Consider the following 22731-nt stretch of genomic DNA (forward strand, 5'->3'; position numbering starts at 1 on the left):
GCTTTGCGGCCACCTCCCCCGGAAGCGCTCCCAGCCCCCGTCCCCAGGATCCCCAACCACCTTCCCAGGCCTCCGCACTCCAGGTTCTGGGGACACCCCCGCCTCTTCCCAGCTAAGGGTTGACGCTACCCCAGGGGGTGCCCGGCCTCCAGCTGGCCCCGAATCCCTCCCCCATAAAGGGGTGGAAAGCTCGGGAAAGGCGGGGCCGGGCGCAGGCGTCCCTCTCGCCCCCTCGGACCCGCGCACCGCGAGAGGGAGGCCACGGCAGGGCGGGGTGAGGGCGGGGAGGGAGCCCCCCCACGCGCTCCGCAGTGCCCCGCGCGCCGCGCACGCTCACTGGGGGTGCCGGGCGGGCGGGGCGGCGCTGACGTCATCCACTCCCCCCACCGCCTGGTCGAGGGGCGGTGGCCGCGCAAGCTCGGCGGGGCGGCGGCACCGACAGACAGAGGGACTGAGGGAGCGAGGGACTGGCGGGCGCACGGCCAGGCCATGCCCGGGGAGGCTGCCCGTGCCGAGCTGCTGTTGCCTGAGGCGGGCGGACCCGGGCCCCGCACAGGTGAGGTCACGCCGGTTCTTCCCCTCCCTCCGGCCGCTCCCCTCTCCAGCCCGGGTTCTCGCTCCCTCCGTCTCCTTTAGCCGGCCCCTCTCTCTTTCCCATCCTTCTCGCCCATCTGGCTGTCCCCTCTCGGGCTCTTTCCGCCTTTGCCCTTCCCTCCACATGAACCCTGCCCTCCCCCTCGCCAACATCGCAGGTAAGGGTCGGGGGCGCAGGGAGTACCCTCTGCAAGCCAGAAGCGACATGGGGGCTTGCGTCCCGCCCTGCTGCTCCCCATTGCACCAGGCTGCAGGCCTGGCGGGGCTGGGCTGCTCTGGACCAAAGGCGGTGGGTTGGGGGAGTGGGGGGCAGCGGGTCTCTGGAGGTGCCCACCAGGAATGTCCTCCACTGCACCCCAAGCTATCCAGGGCCAGGACTGGTCATGGTTCTGGAGGGAGGAGCAGGACTGGCTGGAGCCTGGGGAAGCCCAGAGGCAGGACCAATTTGTCAGGAAAAGGGCAGATTTGAGTCTGGGAGGTGGCAGGCCTTGGGGGAGGTGGCCTGGTTAGCAGTGGCCCTGGTGGTCCTTAGAGAGGTTGATGGGACCACCTGGGCCTGGGGACAATCAGAGCCTGGATGGCCCTGCCATAGAGCCCGGCCATGTGTGGTTTGGGTAGGGCCAAGGGCACCTTGCTGTGGGCGAGAAGTCACCTGGCAATGGGACCAGTGCTGGGTCCTGGGGCCTGACTGAGGTGACACAGGCTGCTGGCTCCACTCTGAGTGGGAAGCAGGCAGTACAGGCCGGGACTCCCCAGCCCCAGGGCCCTGTGCTGGCTCTGCTCTGGCTTGCTTGGTGACCTTGAATGAGTTACAGAATCCTTTAGCCTTTGGTTCCCTTCCATTCTGACCTTGGCCCAGCTCTGCCATTCCCCTGCCCTGGGGGCCATGCCTGGGGCCAGAGCCAAGAACCCTCAGGGCACCCAGTGATGCCTCAGAGCCACACCCACTGCTGGTGCTGGGTATCAGGCATTCACAGACCCAAAGGACCTCCTTCTCTCAGGGTGCCCTAGCACCCCAGCAGCAAAACCCTTGAGTGAAAAGTCCCAGCTGGTGGCCGAGGGCCCCAGACTCTGATGCTGCTGAGGGCAGATGAGGCAGCCTGGCAAGGGGGCTTTACCTCTACTCCTGGCTCTACTTTGTAGACGAGAAAGCTGAGGTGTAGGAGATGTTTTCCTTGTCACTAGTGAGTATGGTAGAGCAGGAATCACCAGGCAGGCATCTGCAGCCCGGAGAACTAGCCCCTGTGCACTGCCCCTCCCTGCTGCTCCAGCAGAACTTGGCTTGGGCTCTGGAGGGAGGAGGGCCTTAGTCCAATGCTTCAGCCAGAGATATTCTTGGCCTTGGTCCAGGTGAGGGAGGGGATGTCATAGAGACATTAAAAGTGAGGCTTGTGAGCACTTGAAGCACACAGAAAAACACTTAGGAGATTATGCTGGGTGAAAACAAGTAGATTCAAAACTGTGTAGTGTGGTCTCACTGTGATAAAACGCAGGCCAGTAAGAGACCAGGAGGCAGAAAACCATAGTGGTGTGGTGTGCTGCAGCTTCAGAGGGGTTTTCTTCCACCTCCTTGAGTTCCCTAAGTCCTTTCTGACCCATGCATGTTGCCTCCTGGTGCGTGCGGAATCATTTCTCAGCTGGAGGTATTTGCCCAGAGTGACTGAGCACTGTGGCCTGATGGTGAGGTCTTGCCTGCGGTCTGGGTGGGGGTGCACCAGGACCCAGAGATGGGCCACAGGGCAGGATGGGCGCTCCCAGCCCTGGGAAGGGATCTTGCGCTCACCATGGGGTGGCTGCCACTGTGGAGAAGACTCCGCCAGAGGCTCCCACTGGCTCTTGCACAGCTGTCCTGTGCTCTCACCGGTCTCCATGGTCACCATCCCTGCCCACCACCGCCCTTCTGGCTGGATGCTCCAACTCAGCCTCGGTGGACACTTCTCTGCTCTCCAGAAACTTGGCCGCGTGCGGTGACCCCTGGCTTCCCCTTTTCTCTGGCCACGGGGAGTGGGGAGGGGAGCAGGGTCGGGGTAGAGCCTTGGTGAGACCCTGACAGGGTGGCCTTAAGTATAGGCAGCAAGGATAGGAGAGATGAGCCAGAGAGGCGAGACCTCCACCTCACAGCAGGGTGAGCCCCGGAATGTTCCAGAGCTGTGCGTCGTGTGAGCCCCTGCCTGCCTCACGCGTTTGTCTAGCGGGAGGTCAGATTCTGATCACCGCCTGTCCTGCCAAGCCCAGTTGCACCGCACTGACTGTGTGGAAAGAAACAGCAAGCCAGTCTCTGAAAAGACACAGAAATGTTAGCTGCATCTTTGCTGAAGTGCCCTGAGAAAAGCTGCCGGGCAAGTCCGTTTATAACACCCAGCAACACTCCCCTCAAAGCTCTCCACAAAGCCACCATCAGCTGCTCTCTGCTCTGTCAAAACTCCTGGGATGCCTCCCTCAAACAGAGCCCGCACGGCCTCCTCTCCTTTCTTCCCTGCCTTCCTCAGCCGGCTCTCCTCTGAGCCCTTTTCCTCGGCAATCCACCTCCCCTGGCCTGGCTCCTGCCTTGAGGTGCGTCCAGGGGCGCCTCATGTCCTTCTCTGTTTCCACAGATCTTTCATGCGATGCAGCAGCTGCCACCATCCCAAGAGGGGACCGGCGGGAGCCCGTCCTGACCCCAGGGCCCAGCCCCCTGGCCCTCACCTTCCTGCCCAGCAAGCCGGGCACCCGGCCCCAGCCCGAGGGGGCCAGCTGGGATGCCGGGCCCCACGGGGCCCCCTCAGCCTGGGCGGACCCGGCTGAGGGCGGCCCGAGCCCAGCGCTCCTCCCCGAGGGCCTGCCCCCCCAGGCTCTGTCCTCCGAGGCTCCTCTCCCAGGCACCCTGGAGCCCCGGATTGTGATGGGCGAGGAGACGTGCCAGGCCCTCCTGTCACCCAGGGCTGCCCAGCCAGCGCTCAGGGACTGGGAGGGTGGTGGGCCAGCAAGCCTGAACCCGCCCCCCGAGTCATGTTCTCAGGATGATCCTTCTGTGCCTTCCCCTCCCCCAGACCCCGATTCCTACTTCACGCCCCCCTCCACCCCCACCAAGACCACCTATGGCCTGCTCCCTGGCCGAGGGCCCCACAGGGACACCTGGGACTCAGAGGCGGAGCTGCTGGAAGAGCTGCTGGACTCACCCCCAGCCTCGCCCTCGGGCTCCTACATCACGGCTGATGGGGACAGCTGGGCCTCATCACCCTCCTGTTCCCTCAGCCTGCTGGCCGCCGCTGAAGGGCTGGACTTCCCCTCGGGCTGGGGCCTCTCCCCTACGGGGTCCGTGATGGACGAACGAGAGCTGCACCCCGCCGGGCCCCCGGGGCCCCCATCCTCCGAGTCCAGCCTCTCAGTAGACAGTGATTCCTCCTGGGGCCAGGAGGGCCACTTCTTCGACCTAGACTTCCTGGCCAATGACCCAATGATCCCTGCAGCCCTCCTGCCCTTCCAGGGCAGCCTCATCTTCCAGGTGGAAGCAGTGGAGGTGACGCCACTGCCTGCAGAAGAGGAGGAAGAAGAGGAGGAGGAGGTCGCGGCTCCCGACCCAGCTGGAGACCTGGCCGGGGAGGGTGAGGAGGACACGACGTCCGCCTCCTTCCTGCAGTCCCTGTCTGACCTGTCCATCATGGAGGGCATGGACGAAGCCTTTGCCTTTCGAGATGACACCTCCGGGGCCTGCTCGGACTCGGACTCGGACTCGACCTCCTACGCAGGGGCGGACGACGAGAGGCTGTACAGCGGGGAGCCGCACGCCCAGCCCACCGCCCTGCCCCCCGACGGCACGCAGAAGGCAGAGGAGGAGGAGGGCGGAGGGGGGGCCGAGGGGCCACAGAAGGCAGAGGAGGAGGAGGGCGGAGGTGGGGCCGAGGGGCCGCAGGCTCAGGAGGAGGCCACACTCCGTGACCCAGAGGCTGCTCCTCAGGTCTCAGGGGAAGAGGCCCATCTCTCCCAAAGCCAGGAGTCCATTTTGGAAACCTCAGAAGAGGGCCTCGTCGTGGGCCAGGAGTCTGCTGCCACTGTGAGCCCTCACACTCTGCAGGCAGCCCCAGGCCTCCAGGTGGAGGCGGCTACCAGGGTGACCCCGCAGGCTGGGGAGGAAGAAGCAGACTCCACCACTGGACAGGCACCCGCTGCCGGGGCAATGCCTCAGCCCTCCTGGGAGGGCATAAGCGCTGCCTTACAGCAGGGGCCTGTCCCTGCAGAAACACCTGCGACTCCGCAGGAAGAAGCAAGCCTCACATTGTGCCCAGACCCTCCTCAGAACTTGAAGGGAGAAGGAGGGCCAGGCCTCCCCTCAGGCCCAAAGCCTGTGACTGCAGCCACGCCCATGCCCCCGCAGGCTGAAGAAGGTCTTCCCTTACACCAGGACTGTGCTATGGCAGCACCTCTGCCTCTCCCAGATGAAGGCCTCCCCTCAGGCCCAAAGCCTGTGACTGCAGCCACACCCATGCCCCCGCAGGCTGAAGAAGGTCTTCCCTTACACCAGGACTGCGCTATGGCAGCACCTCTGCCTCTCCCAGATGAAGGCCCCCCCTCAGGCCAGGAGCCTGTAGCTGCGGGCACCCCTCAGGCCCTGCAAGCAGCAGCAGGCTGTGCCCCAGAGACGGAGCCCATGGCCTCCATGGCCCAGGAAGAAGTAGGTGTGGCACTAGGACTGAGGCCAGCACCTGATGAGAAGGATGCAGCCCTCCCTAGAGGCGTGGAGCCTCCAGCCTTGGACCAGGTCCAACAGGATGACCCAGAGCCAGCTGCAGAAGCAGAGGCCCCTGGAGCCGCACATGAAGATGCATGTCCCACCTTGGGCACGGAGGTCCCTGATGCTCCCGAGCCTGTCTCTGGTGCTGGGGAGGAATTAGCCGAAGGCCTTCCTGTGCCCGAGTGGGAGGCGTGTCTGGAAGCCCGAGTGCAGACTGGTGATGGAGCTGAGCCCCACTCAGCTCCAAAGGAGGCCCTGGGGGCTGAGAACCAGAGGGAAGGGGGCCCTGAGCCACCGGCACAGGGACATGGGCCCGGGGAAGTACCCCAAGGTGCAGGGGAAGCTCCCGAGGCACATCCTGCTGCCTGCCCTGAGGCCGACCAGGCACCACCCCTGAGCCCAGCCAGGGAGGGAAGGGGTCCAGAGCCCACTCCTGGACCCAGGCTTCCTACAGCTGCAGCTGCAGAGGCTGGTCTGGGCTCCTGCCCAGAGTCTCCAGCAGGGACTCCAGCAGGGACTGCGTCTGGGCCGGACAGAGGCTGTCCTGAAGAGCCTGCCCATATGTCCATACCACCTTCCCAGCAGCTGGAGCCTGCTCTGGGCCTGGGCAGCGGCGAGCAGCTCCAGGCAGCATCCAGGGCCGTCAGCCCCTCCTCGCCAGAGCCCCCAGAAAGCCCTGCCAGGGGCCTGCCCAGTGCACCCCAGGACAGGCTCCCGGGCCCTGACACCTCTACTCCTGGCGTCCTTGCCAGGGCATCCCCACCCCCACTGGAGCCCCCTGCCCCCTGCCTGTGCCAGGACCCCCAGGAAGACTCCATGGAGGACGAGGAGCCCCCAGGTTCTCCAGGCCTCCCACCGCCCCAGGCAGGAGCCCAGCCAGCGGCTGCTGCTGTCTCAGGAACCTCACAGCCTCCAGGGACTGGGCAGCGGGTCAGCCTCTCGCCCCACTCTCCCCTCCTCAGCCCCAGGGCAGCCCCCACAGAAGCCAAAGACCTGGCCTTGCGGATCTTGCCCCCCTGCCAAGTGCCTCCGTGCTCTGGGCCCCGGAGCCCAGCTGACCCTCAAGAGCTCCCAGCCTCTGAGCAGCAAGAGGACGAGGACAGCCTGGAGGAAGGTGAGGAAGAGCATGGGGTGGGGCCCCCAGGGCTGGCGCTGCTGTCTTGGGCTAGAGGACCTTGGTGGGGGGGCCCAGACCCCACGCTCCATCATGGAGAGCCAGCACTGCTTTTTCTGGCCCTGATGTAGCAGCAGGGCAGTGTTGCCAGGCCCTGCCCCTAGGAGAGAGAGGCCATCCTCACACCTGTCCCCTTCCCTAGACTCACCTCAGGCCCTGGGCTCAGGCCAGCACTCAGACAGCCACGGGGAGTCATCAGCAGAGCTGGACGAGCAGGACATCTCGGCACCTCAGACCACGCAGTGCCCAGCCCAGGTGCCCTGTCCAGGGGAGAGGGTGGGCCCTTGGGAGGGCTCCACACCTACCCACAGATGCTCAGCCCTCACCTTTCCCCAGGCCCCGACAGGCAGCAGCGAGGAGACCATCGCCAAAGCCAAGCAGAGTCGCAGTGAGAAGAAGGCCCGAAAGGTGGGCTGGGGGCCCTCTGCTGGGACCCCAGGACTGGGACTGTCTGCGTAGGGGAACATCCTTACCAAGACCCCTCACACTCCATGGCTACTGAAATCCCACCCATCAGGAGCCTTTGAGTCAATGCCAGTAACCCACACACCTGCTCTCAAACAGCTGAGGCTGGACATTCAGACAGCCTCACAGACTGAGGCCAGCCCTCTTTTGCACACAGGGAAGGACCGACCCCCCAGGGTCACTGGGAAGTTTCGGGTAGAGCCCTTCTCTGCCTTCCTGGGCACTGTGCTGCCTTCCTCCCCCGACTCGGGCTGACGCCAGCTCAGAGCCCGACTCTGCCCTCTGCTCCCAGGCAATGTCGAAGCTGGGCTTGCGGCAGATTCAAGGAGTCACCAGGATCACCATCCAGAAGTCCAAGAACATCCTCTTTGTCATCGCCAAGCCTGACGTCTTCAAGAGCCCGGCCTCGGACACTTATGTGGTCTTCGGTGAGGCCAAGGTCTGTCCGGGCCATAGCTGTGGCAGAATGGGGAGGACAGGGGGACAGGGAGTGTGTGGGCTCTGCTGACACAGCTGTCTCCTTTGCGGCAGATTGAGGACTTGTCCCAGCAAGTGCACAAAGCTGCGGCCGAGAAGTTCAAGGTGCCATCAGAGCCCTCGGCCCTGGTCCCTGAGTCAGCACCCAGGCCCCGGGTGAGGCCAGAGTGTGAGGAGGAAGAAGAGGAGGAGGATGAGGAGGTGAGGTCCAGGGGCTCCAGCACCCTGCATGGGGCGGGGTCTGTCTGGGGGCCCTGCCTCCAGGGAAGGGCTCTGGCCCAGGAGCCTCAGGCAGCTCCAGCCACTTCCCTGCTCCCCCCACCCCAGGTGGACGAGGCAGGGCTGGAGCTGCGTGACATCGAGCTGGTGATGGCCCAAGCCAATGTGTCCAGGGCCAAGGCTGTGCGGGCCCTGAGAGACAACCACAGTGACATCGTCAATGCCATCATGGTGAGCAAGCACCGGCCCCTTCCCTGCCCCTGAGGGCCTCAGAGAGAAACTGCTATTGGTTCTGCTGGGGGTGGTGGCACTTCCCCCAACATGACCCTCTCTTTCTGTTTCTTGGCAGGAACTGACCATGTAGCTGCTGACCTCAAGCTGGGTCCATCCTGCCCCTTCCCCCAGCTCTGCTGCTCAATAAACTGGTGTCCCCTCATCGCCCTCTGATGTCCCCTTATTAAACTTTTGTCCCCTCATCGTCCTCTGGAGTCCCTCATCATCCCCTGGCACCCCCTCATTGATCCGCCATCCCCTCATTGCCCCCGGCACCCCCATTGCCCTCTGGCGTCCCCTCGGCCCAGCTCTGCTCCGTGTCCTCTACCCTCTCCCTTTCTGCTGGCAAAGCCCAGCGATCCACAGTGTGGGGCCACATCCAGGACGGGGACCCTGGTGTGGCTCCTGTGACTCTCCACGTAGAAGGCCCACAAAGGGCCGAGTTCAGCGTGTGCAGAGGCTGGGCTGGCACCGTGACCCACTCTGGCACAGGGTGGGCTCTGGTAGGGGCAGGGGCCCAGGGGACTTTCTGGTTTGTCCTCAGTCTCTCCTGGTGCTTCCAGGAGGCCCGTCTGCAGGTAAACCTAACAGACGACCCCAACAACAAAGAGCCTTTCTGCCTTCTGTGGCCCGGCACACGAGCGAACAGCTCTAGGACAGCCCAGGACAGAGGAATTCTCCCTATAAACACTGTCCTGGCCACCTTCCTCCCTAAAGCTGAGGTACCACACAGACCCAACCACCTTGTTCTGGAAGGTGCCTGAGGGACACTCTGGACCCGCTGGCTTGGCCTGTATGCAGCTGGGGAATCCATCAGCCCCTGGGGCTCTGCCTCCTCCCTCCCCAGGCTGGGCCCCCTGCCCAACAGGACACGGCCCCAGCCTGGACAGGAGGGGCATGCGACCGTCCAGTCTCTTCAGCCTGGGGGCTTCCTGGATGTGCCCTTGGGGGTCTCAGCAGGGGTGTGGCCACTTTCTAGTAGAAGGAGAGGCCCAGGACACCCTGCCCCAGATTACCTCCCCCCACCCCTCCACATGTCCCCAGGAAGGTTGGCAGGGGCCCAAAGGGTAAAGGCAAGACTGGAGCCAACAGGGCTTGAGGGGAAGGGCTCAGGGACAGGACAAGGGCAGGGGGAGGGGCAGCAGAGGAGCAAATTGGACTCTCCGGGAGTTGGACCCTGGGCCCCAAGATGAAGAGGTCTCGCAGATGGCACTCCGGTCAGCAGGAGAATGGTGCGGGGAGAGGGGCTCTTAGGCACGGCCAGGGTCCTAAGAGAATTCTGTGCATGGGACATAATGATCAAGGAATCCCTGCCACCCATGAGAGGCCCCAGAACACTTGCTCCTGTCCCACATCCATAAAGCCAAAGCCCAAGCCGAGTCCTTCCTGTGGCACGAGAGCCTGCTGCCTCTTCAACCCCAGCCCCCTGCGACCACTGTGCCCAGCCCTAGGCACTGCAGGGCAGATGTGGCCCCAGGGACAGAGGCCAGAATGGACACCCTTCCTGGCACCCATGGCTTTTACCCAAATGGATCAGAAACATGCTTAGCAACCAGAGATTAAATTATTCACATTGCAGTAAACTTCTTTTTAAGGTCTCTGAGAGTTACAATAGGAACATCATGTGCAAAACTGACAGTTGTCCAAGGCCCTGTCTGACAGGAGTGGCTCTCCCTGCCAGCTCAGCCTGGCCCTCCCCAAACAGGTACGTGGTGCGGGGCTTGGCAGAGCCCCCGTGGACGAGGCCCAGAGCTTTCCACCCAGCACTGGGGTGTGTGTCCCTAGGCAACTCCTGGCTCCTTCACAGTGGAGGACCTGGGCCGCCGGGGCCACCTGTGCCTGGAGCTCCTCCCCAGCCTCCAGCAAGCAGGAAGGGCTGACACGCAGGTCCGGTCACCTCCTCCCAGGAAGGCCTGGGAGAACTGTGCAGAAGGTGTGGGTGCTCCCCTGCCTGCCACCTGTCACGCTGAGTCCTGGTCCATGCTGCAGCCCAGCGCCTCAATGTCACTGCTGATGTCCGAGATCATGCGGTCCCACTCGTCCCCCTCAGAGGGTGCTGACCGGTCGTCGGAGCTGCCTGCAGCCCTGTTCCCATTGGTGGTAGAGCTGGACGTGGTGCTCAGCATCCCCCGGTGCCTGCCGAAGCTGTCGGTGATGATGCCACGGCCATCCTTCACGCCAATGGTCTCCAGGAAATTCTCGAAGTGCTGGCTGTCCTTCTCCGGGATGAAGGGCCGCAGACCTGCAGACACGAGACATGCCGCATGGCGCCTCCAGGTGGGCTCGGCCTGATCGGCTCTGCTCCCAGGGCTCAGAGCCCTGGACAGGGCCGCAGTTGCCCCTCGGTGCACAGCCTGGGAGACCTGACACCATGCTTACCACGTCTATCTACTGAGGTTGAAGACATGTGCCCTGGCCAGGTGATCAGGCTAAGTCCCCAACTCCCACAGGCACTGCAGGCCCTGGGCAGCTCACTGCTTCCGGCACACCCGCCCTTCCTGGCCTCGGGGCGCCAACACAGGCATCCATGACCTCCTCTCATTCTCTATCAGTCCTCACAAAGCTCCCATTTTACAGGTGAGAAAGCTGAGGCCCGCAGCAGTCCTTGAAGCTGCCTCCTGGCACCCAGCAATGAGGGTGCAGTCTCTCAGAGGAAGGCCTCATACCAAAACTCGCCGTTTCCCTGCCACAGCCCAGCACAGGGTGACCACACTTACTTAGAAGGCCGCCTTCCCATGCGGGTGTCTCTCAGAACCTCTACCCGCTGCTGCAGGTGGGCAGGAGAGCCCTATGCCCGGAGGAGACACAGGTGCGAGCATGGAAGGCGTGGGGTGCCAGTTAGACAGGGCCCGCCGTACAGCCAGCCTGCCCCAGCCTGCCGCCCTCCATCCTCCTGTGAGCTCACCGGCCGGGATGAGGGTAACACACCCACCTTCCTTGGTTTGTTAAGGGCACAGGCTCAGGACTCAGGAGCCCTCAACTAGCTACCACCAACTCGCCATGTTCTGAGTGTCAGCAGAAGGGGAAACCACAGCTAAGTCACCATCCCCTCAACGTGCGGGGCTGACAGGGACTCTGCCAGGCAGACGTCGCGAGGCCGAGTCCCGGCTGTCTGAGGCAGGCCAGACCACCCAGCCTACTAGCGGCTCTGATCTAATGTGGTGAGCTCTTCGAGGGTCTTGGCAAAGGTCAGTCCTTCCACGTGCTGGGTAAAGAGGCATCTTTGCCTCCGCCCATCAAACTCCTACACAGTCCCCAAAACCACGCCTCCCCGACTGCGCTGCAGCACGCCTTCCAAATCCCAGGGTTTCATTCTCCCAGCCCTGCTCCCGGAACGCTCTGCTGCTTCCTGGCAGGGCCCACCCACCCAGCTCAGCTCAAGGGCTCCCGGGAGAGTGAAGGACTGTTGATGGCCCCCAGCAGTCCGTGGGAAGAGCCCCCTGAGTCGTCACGGCAGGTCCCCTGGCCTCGAGCCTGCACTCTGACGACCATCTCTGGTTCAAACCTCCCATCCCTGATGGAGCCCATACCCCACCCACCCAGGGTCACATTCCCAGGAGGGGGTAGCCTCCCCAAGCAAGCTTTGGGCCGGTCACCCTGTCAGGCTCCAGCTCACCGAGCAGCAGGAACTTGCGGCTGTCCCCATAGAGCTGCCGCAAGTTGATGCAGAACTCATGGATGGAGGCCCCGTTGCGGTACTCGTGCAGCCGCATCGCAAACTGCTGGATCTCCTGCGACGACAGCTTGGTGCGCAGCTGCAAGAGAGCAGAGCCAGGTGCGGGGCTGGGCATAGCGGGTGAGACCTGGCAGCCCTGCCCCACCCTGCCATAGCCGCCAATCCCGGGCGGAGCTCCCACAGCAAGCACGATGGACACAGCCGCACACCCGTGTGCCAAGCCCCCGCCAAGCGCACGCTGGCTGCCTCTAGCTCCACATCTGCACCGGCTGTGGGGTCAGAATGCCCACAACGTGTCCTCGTCCTGTCGGGCCTGCTGTGGGAGCTACCCCGAGGAGACGGAGGCACCCGGCAGCTCCATGCTCCTGAGCTGGAATGCCAGCCCCTCTCCAGAGTGTGCGGCAGGCAGGGCCCGGACAGCAGTCAGCAGGGTGGGGGTGGGAAGTTGGTGACCTGGGGCCCAGGGCCAACGCTGATGCCTTCAGGGCACAAAATACATGCAGATCAGGAAGACAAATCTTTCAATGACAAAACTTCATTTGACGGGTAGAAAGCGTCTGGCTGGTGGCCTTTCGGGGCCCACCGTCCCCTACCTCCTGGGACTCAGGCATGGACCGTGGTCCAAGCCGCGACGGCCGCAGCACCTCCACCCCAGCCCCACCAACTGGTGCTGTCCCAGACCGGCCCCTGGGAAAAAGTGGCGATGTAGGCAAGATCAACCGGTGTGCCCAAGGCGTCCACTCCAAAGGGGGAAGAAGCCTGTCCCAGCACCGCCTCCTGCCCTCCCTCTCCCAGGCCTACCGTCAGCATGTAGTCCTGCAGCAGCTCCGTGGCGCTGGCGCTCAGCTCACTCTCACTGACCGTCTTGCCATGGGATAACGGCTGAATGTAGAAGGACAACGGCGACACTCCGCCTGCATCCGCGGAGTCCGGAAAGGCGCTGCAAGGGAATGCAGCGTGTGGGCAGGCGGCGTCCGACCCCTCCTTCCCACACGGGTTTTGGGGAGCCCAACCAGTGCCAGGTGTGCGCAGATCCCTGCTCTTAAGCAGAGAAATGTAAGTGGCCAATGATGACAATGACGAGGATGACAAAAATGATGAGAAAAGGGGAGCTGGCCAGGTGTGGAGGGTGGTCAGGTTGGCCTGTTCCCGGGCTCCCCAAAGGTGTGGCTTTCAGACAGGCGTTAAGGGAGGGAGGGAATGCGTGGGCCAGGGGGTGGGCAGTATTGCTGGGGGCAACGGGCTGGGAGGCCCAGGGGACAGACTGGTCAGGGAAGTGCCTGGAGCCGGGCAGGCAGGGAGGGGTGGCAGGAAAGGAAAGCATGGTCTCAGCTGCTACAGAGGGGACAGATGGCAGGCATGGGGCTGGCAGGCCAGAGTCTCAGCAGGTTTGGTCAGAGGAAAGACACCATCAACTGTGACCCGTATAAGGTCACTCCAGAGGACACAGGAAGGCGGGCAGGGCAGGGAGAGACCAGAGGGAGGGCAAGGGCTCTAGAAGCCTACCAGGAGGGAGTGGTGAGTTTAGGGTGCTGGGTTCAGCAAAGACGGCGTGAGCTTAGAGCCCACATAAGCTTGGGGGCCAACTGGCCGGAGCCCAGACAACCTCAGGCAGCGTGTTTGATGCTTGTTCAACCCTGGGGCTCAGGGCACGTGTACTCACAAAGTGCTGGCTTCTGCCTCGTATGTCTCCTTAATGTCCACTTTCGTAGAAGAGTCATCTGTAAGGAAGATGTAGAAACCCAAGACGACATGAGGAGGAAGCACTTCAAGTCCAGCAGGGACCCTGCAGTCCTTCGTCACTGAGCCACCGTGCCCTGGAAAGTGCTGTGTGCCCCAGGGAAAGGCCCCTCCCCAGGATCCTGCTGAATGCACGTCCTGCTGCGGCTGGAGTCCACGGAGGAATCGCCCGTGCCCAAAGCCAGGGAAAGCTGCCTTTGGGGCTATGTGCCAGGCAGGGCTTTGTCTCTTTTTTTTTTTAATGATTTTTTTTTAAGGCTAGTCAGGTGACGTAGTGGGAGTGGAAAAGGAACAAAGGAATCTGTAACTGGTTGTGCTCAATTAGTTGTAAACACCACTGCACTGGGACCAGTGGGCTTTGTCTTCTTTAACCCACACACCTGTCGCCCATCCTCACTTGAGCATGAGGAACTGAGTCAGAGAGGTTATGCAACTTGACCCAGCTCACACAGCAGAAGTCAGTCAGAACCAAGCAGTCTGACCCCAAGCCTGGACACAGCCGAGGCCTCAGGACTCCCGAGACCCCCAGATCGGTGAAGGGTCTACACAGAGCAGCTACCTGGGTAACATTCAAAAAGTGACACTAGGTCTATGACTATGTCTATGACAGACTGTAGTTCGTTATTCCAAACCTGCGCAAAGGGACATTCCAACACTAGTACGGCAGCGAGTAAAAGCGTTAAGAGAGGCGGGTGAGTCTTGGGGAGGGTGTCCGACTAACTGGGAGTGGAGGGAGAGGACGGGAGAGAAGAGAGACATTTCCAGCAGTGGACACGAGGTCAGCGTGGCAGGCAGGATCATGGCCCCAAGGCTATCAACCCTAATCTCCAAAACTTGTGAACATGTTGCATAGGGGGCAAAGGGTGCTAACCAGCTGACCTTGAAATAGGGAGATGACCCTGGGTTATGTGGGCAGGCCCAGCGTGGTGACAAGGGGCCTGAAACACGGGACAGGAAGGCTGAGCATCAGAGGAAGATGACACAGGCGATGCCACGGGGCTGGTTGTGCATGCGAAGGAAGGGCGGAGAGCCCAGGCACGCGGCCGCCTCCGGGAGCGAGGAAATGACTTCTCCCCTGGAGCCTCCAGAAGGAACCAGCCCTGTGGACATCTCGATTTTAGCCCACTGAGACCACATTGGACTCTAACCTACAGAACTGTAGGAGAAAGACTTGTGCTGTTTAAGCTGCTAAGTTTTGGTGATCTATTACAGCAGCAGTGGAGAACTAACACAGCAGGCAAAGCCCTGAGGCAGAAATAAGCAGAGGATGTGTACATCCATGTTATGTGTGACGTCCGTGTGCACAGGCATGTGTGAATCCCATGGAGAGGTCCTGGGATAAGGCTGGTGGGGCAGGAAGCCCACTGAAGGAGCCCGAGGAGCAGTGTTACATCACATGCTTCCTTTGCGAAAACTCACTCACCTGCATATTTATCATCTGTGTACTCAGTAAAAACATTTATTACATAAAGTAAAAAAAGACCCTTTTGGGAATTCTAATGCACAAGGACCAAACCAATCACACTAAAATTCAATGTTTAACTACAGCTCGATAAACCATCTGCTATTCATGGGACCCTGGACAAGTTATTCACCTCCAAGCCTCAACTTCCCCATCTCTACAATGGGGATAAGGATTGTACCTATCTCACTGGGTTGTCAAGGACTAAATGAGACAGACAGCATACCTAGGCTGGGTGCAGTGGCTCACACCTGTAATCCCAGCACTTTGGGACACTGATGAGAAAGGATCACTTGAGGCCAGGAGTTTAAGACCACCCTGAGCAACAGTGAGACCCTGTCTCTACAAAAATTAGCCAGGCATGGTGGTGCACACCTGTAGTCCCAGCTACTCAGAAGGCTGAGGCAGGAGGATTGCTTGAGCCTGGGAGTTGGAGAATGCAATGAGCTATGATCGCCTGGGCCTGGGTGACAAAGCAAGACCCTGTCTCAAAAAAAAAAAAAAAAGAGGCCGGGTGCGGTGGCTCACGCCTGTAATCCTAGCTCTCTGGGAGGCCAAGGCAGGCGGATTGTTTGAGCTCAGGAGTTTGAAACCAGCCTGAGCAAGAGCGAGACTCCGCCTCTACTAAAAATAGAAAAAAATTAATCAGACAACTAAAAATACATAGAAAAAATTAGCCAGGCATGGTGGCGCATGCCTGTAGTCCCAGCTACTCGGGAGGCTGAAGCAGGAGGATTGCTTGAGCCCAGGAGTTTGAGGTTGCTGTGAGCTAGGCTGATGCCACGGCACTCACTCTAGCCCGGGCAACACAGTGAGACTCTGTCTCAAAAAAAAAAAAAAAAAAAGAGCATGCCTGAGTGCTCGGCGACTCTGCAGGGCGTGAGGTGCCCACACAGGGTCTGGCCCAGAAAAAGGGAGGAGACACTGACTGCTGCCCTCACACCAGGCACAGGCTTCTCCAAGCCTCTCCACTGTTTACCCCCTTGGCTGAGATGTGAGAATTAGTGGGAAGGGCTAGAGGGCTGGGACTTACCTCCATAAAAAGAAGAAACTGAAGGCAATAAGCTGCACTATTTCCAGTATCTTTCCTTTTATGCAAACCATTAATCTTCAATAACCAATATATTTGAAAAATAGATGATCTTGGTGTTCAGAAGATTTAGCCCAAGTGAGCTTGTCTATAACGAAGTGACTCTGTATGGACTAACGGGTTCCTGAAACCACTCCATAACCAGCCTATGTGCGGCGTGCAGGAGGTGGTGGCTCTGGGCGCTGGTCCGGCTGTGTAGCCTTCAACGTTCCTTCACTTCTTCCCCACTCTCCGCCACCGGCTGGCCTCCCAGGGCAGCCTGAGCAGCCCCCATGCATCTGGCCACAGCCCCAGCAGGAGCCCTCACGCTGCAGACAGCCGTGGTCTGGGGCGTGCCGACAGGGAGGTTCCCCAGACCCCCTCTTAGCCTCCTCGATTCTCTAACATTCCCCACTGCTACGAGCCTTCTCCCGGCCCTGTCTTTGTTCTGAGTTAGGTGAAGCGATGTTAACCACGTGTGGTTGCAGAGAAAGCGTTCATGGCCCCCAAACTTACGCCAGGAAGTTACCATATCTTGGCCCAGCATTTATGCTCAAAACAACTCCCTGAAGGAGGGGTGATGTTTTTGCCTTGATTAAACCCTATGGACCTGTATGAACAGTGAAGTCTGGAAACAAAGGGCCACACACACATCACCACAGTAACTGCTAACTGTTCCCGGTGTCATTCACAGGGCAGTGAGGGCCACTGCAGCAGTCCCTCCTGCCCCTGCTCCTGCCCGCGCTCGCCAACGTACCACTGTGCAGGGACAGGTGGTGGGTCGGGGTGGAGGCCCCGTCAAATATCGCTCTGTCCAGAAAGTCGATGGTGGACTCCGTGTAAACAACCTGGAAGACCTGGCCCAGCAGGCAGCAAAGCTCCTCCGCAGCGACCTGCAGTGGGGGGACAGCAGCTGCTCCATCAGTCTGGCCAGGGCTGGGGACCACACCTTCCCGGGCCACTTCCAGGGCACATGGGATGTCTCAGGTGCTCAATAAATATGAATGACACCAGAACCAAGTGTCCCTCTGCCTTTCACTGCCCAAAAGGGTGTCAAAAAGGAGACCCAGCCAATTAGGATTAATCTAGGATGGTGGCCCAGGTGTGGCCTTGCAGGTATGAGGGGACTGTGCAGGCACAGGTGTCAGCTGCCTGCCCCACCTCCTCTTCCCGTTAACCTGACCCTGTCAGTACCCTCACAACTCCTCCCCAGCCTGGGAAGGAGGGGAGAGAAGAACCACGAGGATCACAGCCCACCCAGAGGCGTTCCTAGCAACTGTAAATGCTTTCGTAACAGTGTGCTGTCTACAGCAGGGGCTCTCATCTGGGGTGATTCTGCATCCCACCGGGGGGTGTGTGGCAATGCCTACAGACATTTTTTGGTTGTCACAAGGGGAGAGGCCAGGGATGCCTCTCCATACATGTAATGCACAGGGCAGCCCTCCAAACAAAGAGGTTTAAGATGGGAACAGTCCCAATGCTGGGAAACTTTGACTAGAGGATATGTAAGGTGCAAGGTCACTATTATCCATTTTATAGGTGTAGAAATTAAACAGAAAGCTGTTAAGTGACCCTCTGGGTGGCTGAGGGGAGCCCCAAACCCACAAATGCCCAGCCCTTGGCTCTTCCAGGCTGTGAGGAATCTGCAAGCACAGTCAACACCAGGCAGGTCTGGGATGCGGTCACCACGCAGGTGGCCACGACCACCCACTCCCATCAGCATGAGAGTAGGGGGAGGCAACTTAGAGAGAAGAATGATGAGCAAAACGTCCACCAGTGCCAGTGGTGCTAGTCTCAGGGACTGTGACAGTCTCAGGGATGTGGCTGAGGGTGGGAGGGGCTGGGGGCAGGGGCCTGGGCGGGACCTGGAATGTGGCCATGGGCGGAGCAGAGCTGTGGGCAGGGCCAGGGTAGGGGCAGGGCTTGGGAAAGAGCTGGGCAGAGGGGAGGGACTGGCTAGGGCCAGGGCCCCGGGCAGCACTGGGCGTGGCCAGGTAGGGCACGGGGGCCTGGCCCCGTCCTGAGCAGGGTCTGGGCGGAGCCAGCGGCGGGGCCTGGCCAGGGGTGGGCGGGGCCTGGGAGGGCTCACCTTGCTCTCCGCAGCCAGGATGACGAGGCAGCATGCCTCCACCGGCCCCACTGCGCTCTCTGACAGGGAGCCTGCACTGAGGCCTCTGGAACTTTCTGCACACAGACTCTGGCTGGGGGAGATGCCTGGGTCCTGGGCTGAGAAGTCAACACCATCTTAGGTTAGTGCAAGAGGACAAGTGTGAGGACACCTGAGGCCCCAGCTGGGGCTACTTTTACAGTGCTGCTCAGGGGACCTTTACCTGGCTCAGGTGTCTGCCAAAAGACCTGGTTGACAGGCCTGCACCAGGCACACCCTCCAGGCAGGTCTCCTCCCCTCCCCTGCCTCAATAAACAAGGGTGGGAACAGAGGTAAGCCCTGAGCTCTAGGGCACCAGGGCTTGTGTCACCCTGCAATTTCACACGGTTCAAGTTTATATACAATAGACCACAAACAATCCTAAGAATAGTCCACCACCAGGAGGTTTCCATGCACTCCGGCCGAAGGCACTCCCTTCTTACAAATGGGTAAACTGAGGCATGGTCGAGGGGTGAAAGGCTGGGCCTGAGTGTGTGTGAGTGGCAAAGTCCACGTGCCAATCTAGATGGTCAGACCCTGGTGCCCCTGTTCCTAATGCCCTACGCAGGGCCTCCCCAGATAAACGAGGTTCTCATGTGACACAGCAGGTAACTCCAGGCTTGCCCAATGGCAGGAGGGAGGCCCCTGTCCAGAAAGCAGGGCTCCAAGAGCTAGCACAACCTGGGAGGACTTCAGGGCTAGAAGCAAAGCCTGGAAGTGCCCCTAGTGCCAGGCCCAACTCAGCGGGGACAGAAAGGCAGAACTGGGAAGCTGCTGGGGAAATGAGAACCAGGCCAGCTGCAGGCCAGATGCAGGCAGGTACACGGGTAGACAAGGGCTCGGTAGGGGACAGCTCCACAAGCCCCACGGTGAGATCCCGGGCACTACTCTGTCCCTAAGGCAGCCACTGGCCACAGGGCTACTGAGCACACGGAATTTGACAAGTCCACATTGAATTGTGAGTGTAAACTACACACAGGGCTTCAGAGCTGGCACAAAGCAAGCAAGCTAAATAGCTCCAAATAGCAGCAGCCACCTTTATGAACCTGTCCAGAGCCACCTATATGATTTGTGACCACAGCAATCCCAGCCAGATTCACAGGCTCTCTGTGGACTGTTCTCAGAGCTCACCCAAGCTGGTGACCTCACGGCTCCAAGAGTGAGTACTGGCAGCACTCACGGCTACCTGAAACATGGTGTGTGGTCCCAGCAGACCCACTGTGACCCCTCACACCCTGCCACTGGCTCAGTGGAACCTAGGACCTCCCAGGCTCCTACCTGTCTTCAGGACCACCAGGTGTGCGGCGTCATCCCGAACGTAGGAGACGGCAGCGATGTCATGGATGGGCACCCTGAGGATGATGTCCTCCCCGTCCCGCCAGGCCAGCTTGACGTTGTAGGCAGACAGGCTGAGCACAGCATCGTGCTCCTGAGTCAAGTGTCCAGGAAGCTGGTGGGCTCTCTGGAAGGAAACACACGGCATCAGAAATGCTGGACGCAGCTGCGGGCCGGCAGTGGGCTCTTCTCCTGGGAGCACTATGCAGGCCAACGCCACGCGTGACCAGCGCTAAGTGAATAAGGTGAGCGCTGTTCCCCTCAGCACAGTGGTGCTTACTCCAGGGATGCATTCAACTAGTTGGAGGCTTCTTCTGGAACTGCCTTTACATTCAGACTTACAGCATGTGGTTTAGAATATCTCGAAAGTGTAAATTTTGGAAATAGCCCAAAACTATGTGGAGCAAGTCAGGAGAATAAAGTTAATGTTCAGACTGAAGAACAGTCTTTAGAGCCAAGAGCCAAGTGCACCCATAATGTGACAGGACTGGGTCCTCCCCCACAGCCACAAGGCCAAGAGTAAGGGGACCAAGGACTCACAGAGGCCAAGGGACAGGGCACAGGGGTAAGAGGGAGGGTTACCTTTGCATTGTCTATGAAATGCAGGATTTCAGTCCTACTGGAAGGATTCAGGTATCCTGGTATGGATGTTAACTGACCTAAATACTGAAAGAAAGCGAAGAAAAAAGTGCCATAAGAAATGGGAGGTGAGCCAACACCACCACTGCCGCCGCAGAGCGTACAGACTGCGTGCCTCGTGCTCAGGCCACCAGGCAGCTCCATCCCGGCTCGCATGAAAGCCCGACTCTAGGATGTGAGTCCTGGATTTTTACAGAAATCTCTCCTGGCTGAGGACTGCCCTCCCACATTTCCTACTATTCTGTATTCAAAGTCGTCATCAAAAGTCCTGCGAAACGCATCTCAAAATTAGTTTTGGTAGAATCTGCACTCTGAAACAGGGATGGCTGGTGTTTCCCGGTCACTGTTGGGGAAACTGAAAGCAATGGCACCACGCACAACCCCACCAAAAATAAACTTCATAAATTGCAAAGGTCAACACAGCTGAGAAATGAGCAAAAACAGAGAAATGAAGTACTATGGTCTGAATGTGTCCCTCCAAATGCATGTGCTGGAAACTGAATCCCCGGTGCAACAGTGTGAAGAGGTGGGACATTTAAGAGTTTATTAGGCTATGAGAGCTCCACCCTCTTACGCGGATTAATGCAGTTATTACAGGAGTGGGTTTGTTATTGCAGGAATGGGTTCCTAACTAAAAGGATGAGCTCAGCCCCCTTCCCTCTCTCTCTTGCCCTTCCGCTTTTCACCATGGGATGACACAACACGAAGGTCCTCACCAGATGCAGCCCCTTGACCTTGGACTGCCCAGCCTCTAAAACCATAAGAAATACATGTTTGTTCACTATATATTACCCAGTCTGTGGAATTCTGTTATCGTGGCAAAAAAAAGATGAGGACACGAAGTAAATAGGTTTCTTTTGTCACACATGACCACGAGGCACTTGGCTCAGCAAAGCTCCATGATGCAGGCCCTCAGGGGTGGAAGGCTGTGAATGGCAGCACTGTGCCTGCTGGGCTCCCATCTGCACCTTACTAACTAACACAAGGTTTTTAATGTTTCAGGGTTTTTCTTTTTTTAATAGGTTACTGATTTCTTCCCAAGAACAGACTTCTTATACTCATCCTTTCTCAGTCATTCATTACTTCATGTATTTAAGTTCTCTGTTAAAAAGGGATAAAGTGGGACTTATGGTTTCGGTCCAGCATGTAAAGAGCTTGGAAGTCACCACTCCCATCCTCACAAGAAGAAGAGAGCTGACAAACTGAAAATGAATGACCGTTCTTACATCCATCAGATAAATGAGGAAAAACAATGCTTCCAAAACTAGAGAGACAGACAGGTGGATGCTGAGACACGCAGCTCGCCAGGAGCAGACACTCTGGAGAGAGGAAAGGGGAACTGACAAGTGCTGGAGACCGAACATGGACCAGCTCAAGAGAAAAACTCCTGGGGACCCAGTAACAGGGGTCCCCATAGTGGCCTGAGTTTCACCTCCAAAAGCCCCACTGGGTTCTCAGTGCGAAGACTTGAGACAATCTCTTCTTGCTTCTGACAGGGGGAAGGGAAAAAAACCATTTAAAATTATGACCAGAGCATTCTATTATCCTTAACAAAGTTCTTTCCTCAAGGAAAACCATTTTACCAGAGCCTAACCACATAGGGGAAGGGAAACACCCAACTCCTGCCTCCTCTGGCCTTTCTGTCTCTCCTAAAGGGGAGAAAACAAAACAAAACAAAAGAAAACTGAAAAGCACTGGTGGAGCTCACAGCCCAGGAGCACAGCCTCACTAAAACAGAGACCAAACGGCCGGGCGCGGTGGCTCACGCCTGTAATCCTAGCACTCTGGGAGGCTGAGGCAGGCGGATCATTCTGAGCTCAGGAGTTCGAGACCAGCCTGAGCAAGAGCGAGACCCCGACCAAGAGCCCATCTAAAATATATACAGAAAAAATTAGCCGGGCATGGTGGCGCATGCCTGTAGTCCCAGCTACTTGGGAGGCTGAGACACTAGGATGCTTGAGCCCAGGAGTTTGAGGTTGCTGTGAGCTAGGCTGAGGCCACAGCACTTGCCCCAGGCAAGAGAGTGAGACTCTGTCTCAAAAAAAAAAAAAACAGAGACCAAACCACAGGACTACAGACTACCTCCCCCCCAACAGGGCTCCTGTATAATAACAGGGGATTGCAACTGAAAGAACTGCAGGCCTCAGACCCTAGTTGAGGAGGAATCTTGAGGAAATCCCCAAAACAGTGGAAGACAAAAACAAGGACACCAAAGGAGATTTTATCCTTTGACATTTACAGCTGCAGCAAACAGTAAACACAGCCCAATTCCTAGCCAGACAAACATACAACTTCACAACAAGGCCTACCACATACCTAAGTTCCTTCTACCCAGTACATCCTGTCCAGCTTTCAACAGCAAATTACAAGGCATACTAAAAGGCAAAAAACAGTTTGGAGAGATAGGGCAAGCATCAGAACCAGACTCAGATAGGGCAGAGATTTTAGAATTATCAGACTGGGAATTTAAAACAACCATGATTAATAAGCTAAAGGGCTCTAATGGAAAAAGTGCACATCGTGCAGGAACAGATGGACAAGGTAAGCAGAGAGATGGAAATTCTACGCAAGAATCAATAGGAAATGCTAGAAATCAGAAACACTGCAACAGCAATGAAGAATGCCTTTGGTGGGCTTGTTAGTAGGCTGGACTCAGCCTAGGAAAGAATCTCCGAGATTGAAAATGTGTCAATAAAAACTTCCAAAACTAAAAAGCAAAGAGAAAAAGAATGAAAGAAACAAAACAGAACA

The 22731-nt window shown here is 58.8% G+C and overlaps 2 protein-coding genes across 4 annotated transcripts in view; one reads left to right on the forward strand and one right to left on the reverse strand.

The window, feature by feature from the left end:
• The first annotated feature begins 489 nt into the window (after positions 1–489).
• NACAD (NAC alpha domain containing) lies at positions 490–8033 on the forward strand. Its single transcript, XM_012646898.1, has 9 exons — positions 490–556; positions 3189–4399; positions 4457–6419; positions 6622–6734; positions 6816–6887; positions 7237–7383; positions 7476–7622; positions 7749–7871; positions 7990–8033. Exons 1-9 carry the CDS (start codon positions 490–492, stop codon positions 8002–8004), a joined length of 3858 nt encoding a protein of 1285 aa, XP_012502352.1. The 3' UTR covers positions 8005–8033.
• A 1428-nt stretch (positions 8034–9461) lies between these two features.
• The window catches only part of CCM2 (cerebral cavernous malformation 2), a 58770-nt gene continuing 45500 nt past the window's right edge, over positions 9462–22731 (reverse strand). For all 3 annotated transcript variants that reach the window (XM_012646970.1, XM_012646971.1, XM_012646969.1), the window contains 8 exons: positions 19924–20007; positions 19285–19468; positions 17950–18086; positions 16618–16753; positions 13253–13310; positions 12391–12529; positions 11530–11668; positions 9462–10155 (listed from right to left, as the gene is read on the reverse strand). In XM_012646970.1, coding sequence (XP_012502424.1) covers positions 9875–10155; positions 11530–11668; positions 12391–12529; positions 13253–13310; positions 16618–16753; positions 17950–18086; positions 19285–19468; positions 19924–20007 — 1158 coding nt within the window. In that variant the 3' untranslated portion in view covers positions 9462–9874. The remainder of the gene's footprint in view (positions 10156–11529; positions 11669–12390; positions 12530–13252; positions 13311–16617; positions 16754–17949; positions 18087–19284; positions 19469–19923; positions 20008–22731) is intronic.

This window comes from Propithecus coquereli, unplaced genomic scaffold (assembly GCF_000956105.1).
Source record: "Propithecus coquereli isolate 6110/MARCELLA unplaced genomic scaffold, Pcoq_1.0 Scaffold252, whole genome shotgun sequence".
Classification (NCBI taxonomy): Eukaryota; Metazoa; Chordata; class Mammalia; order Primates; family Indriidae; genus Propithecus; species Propithecus coquereli.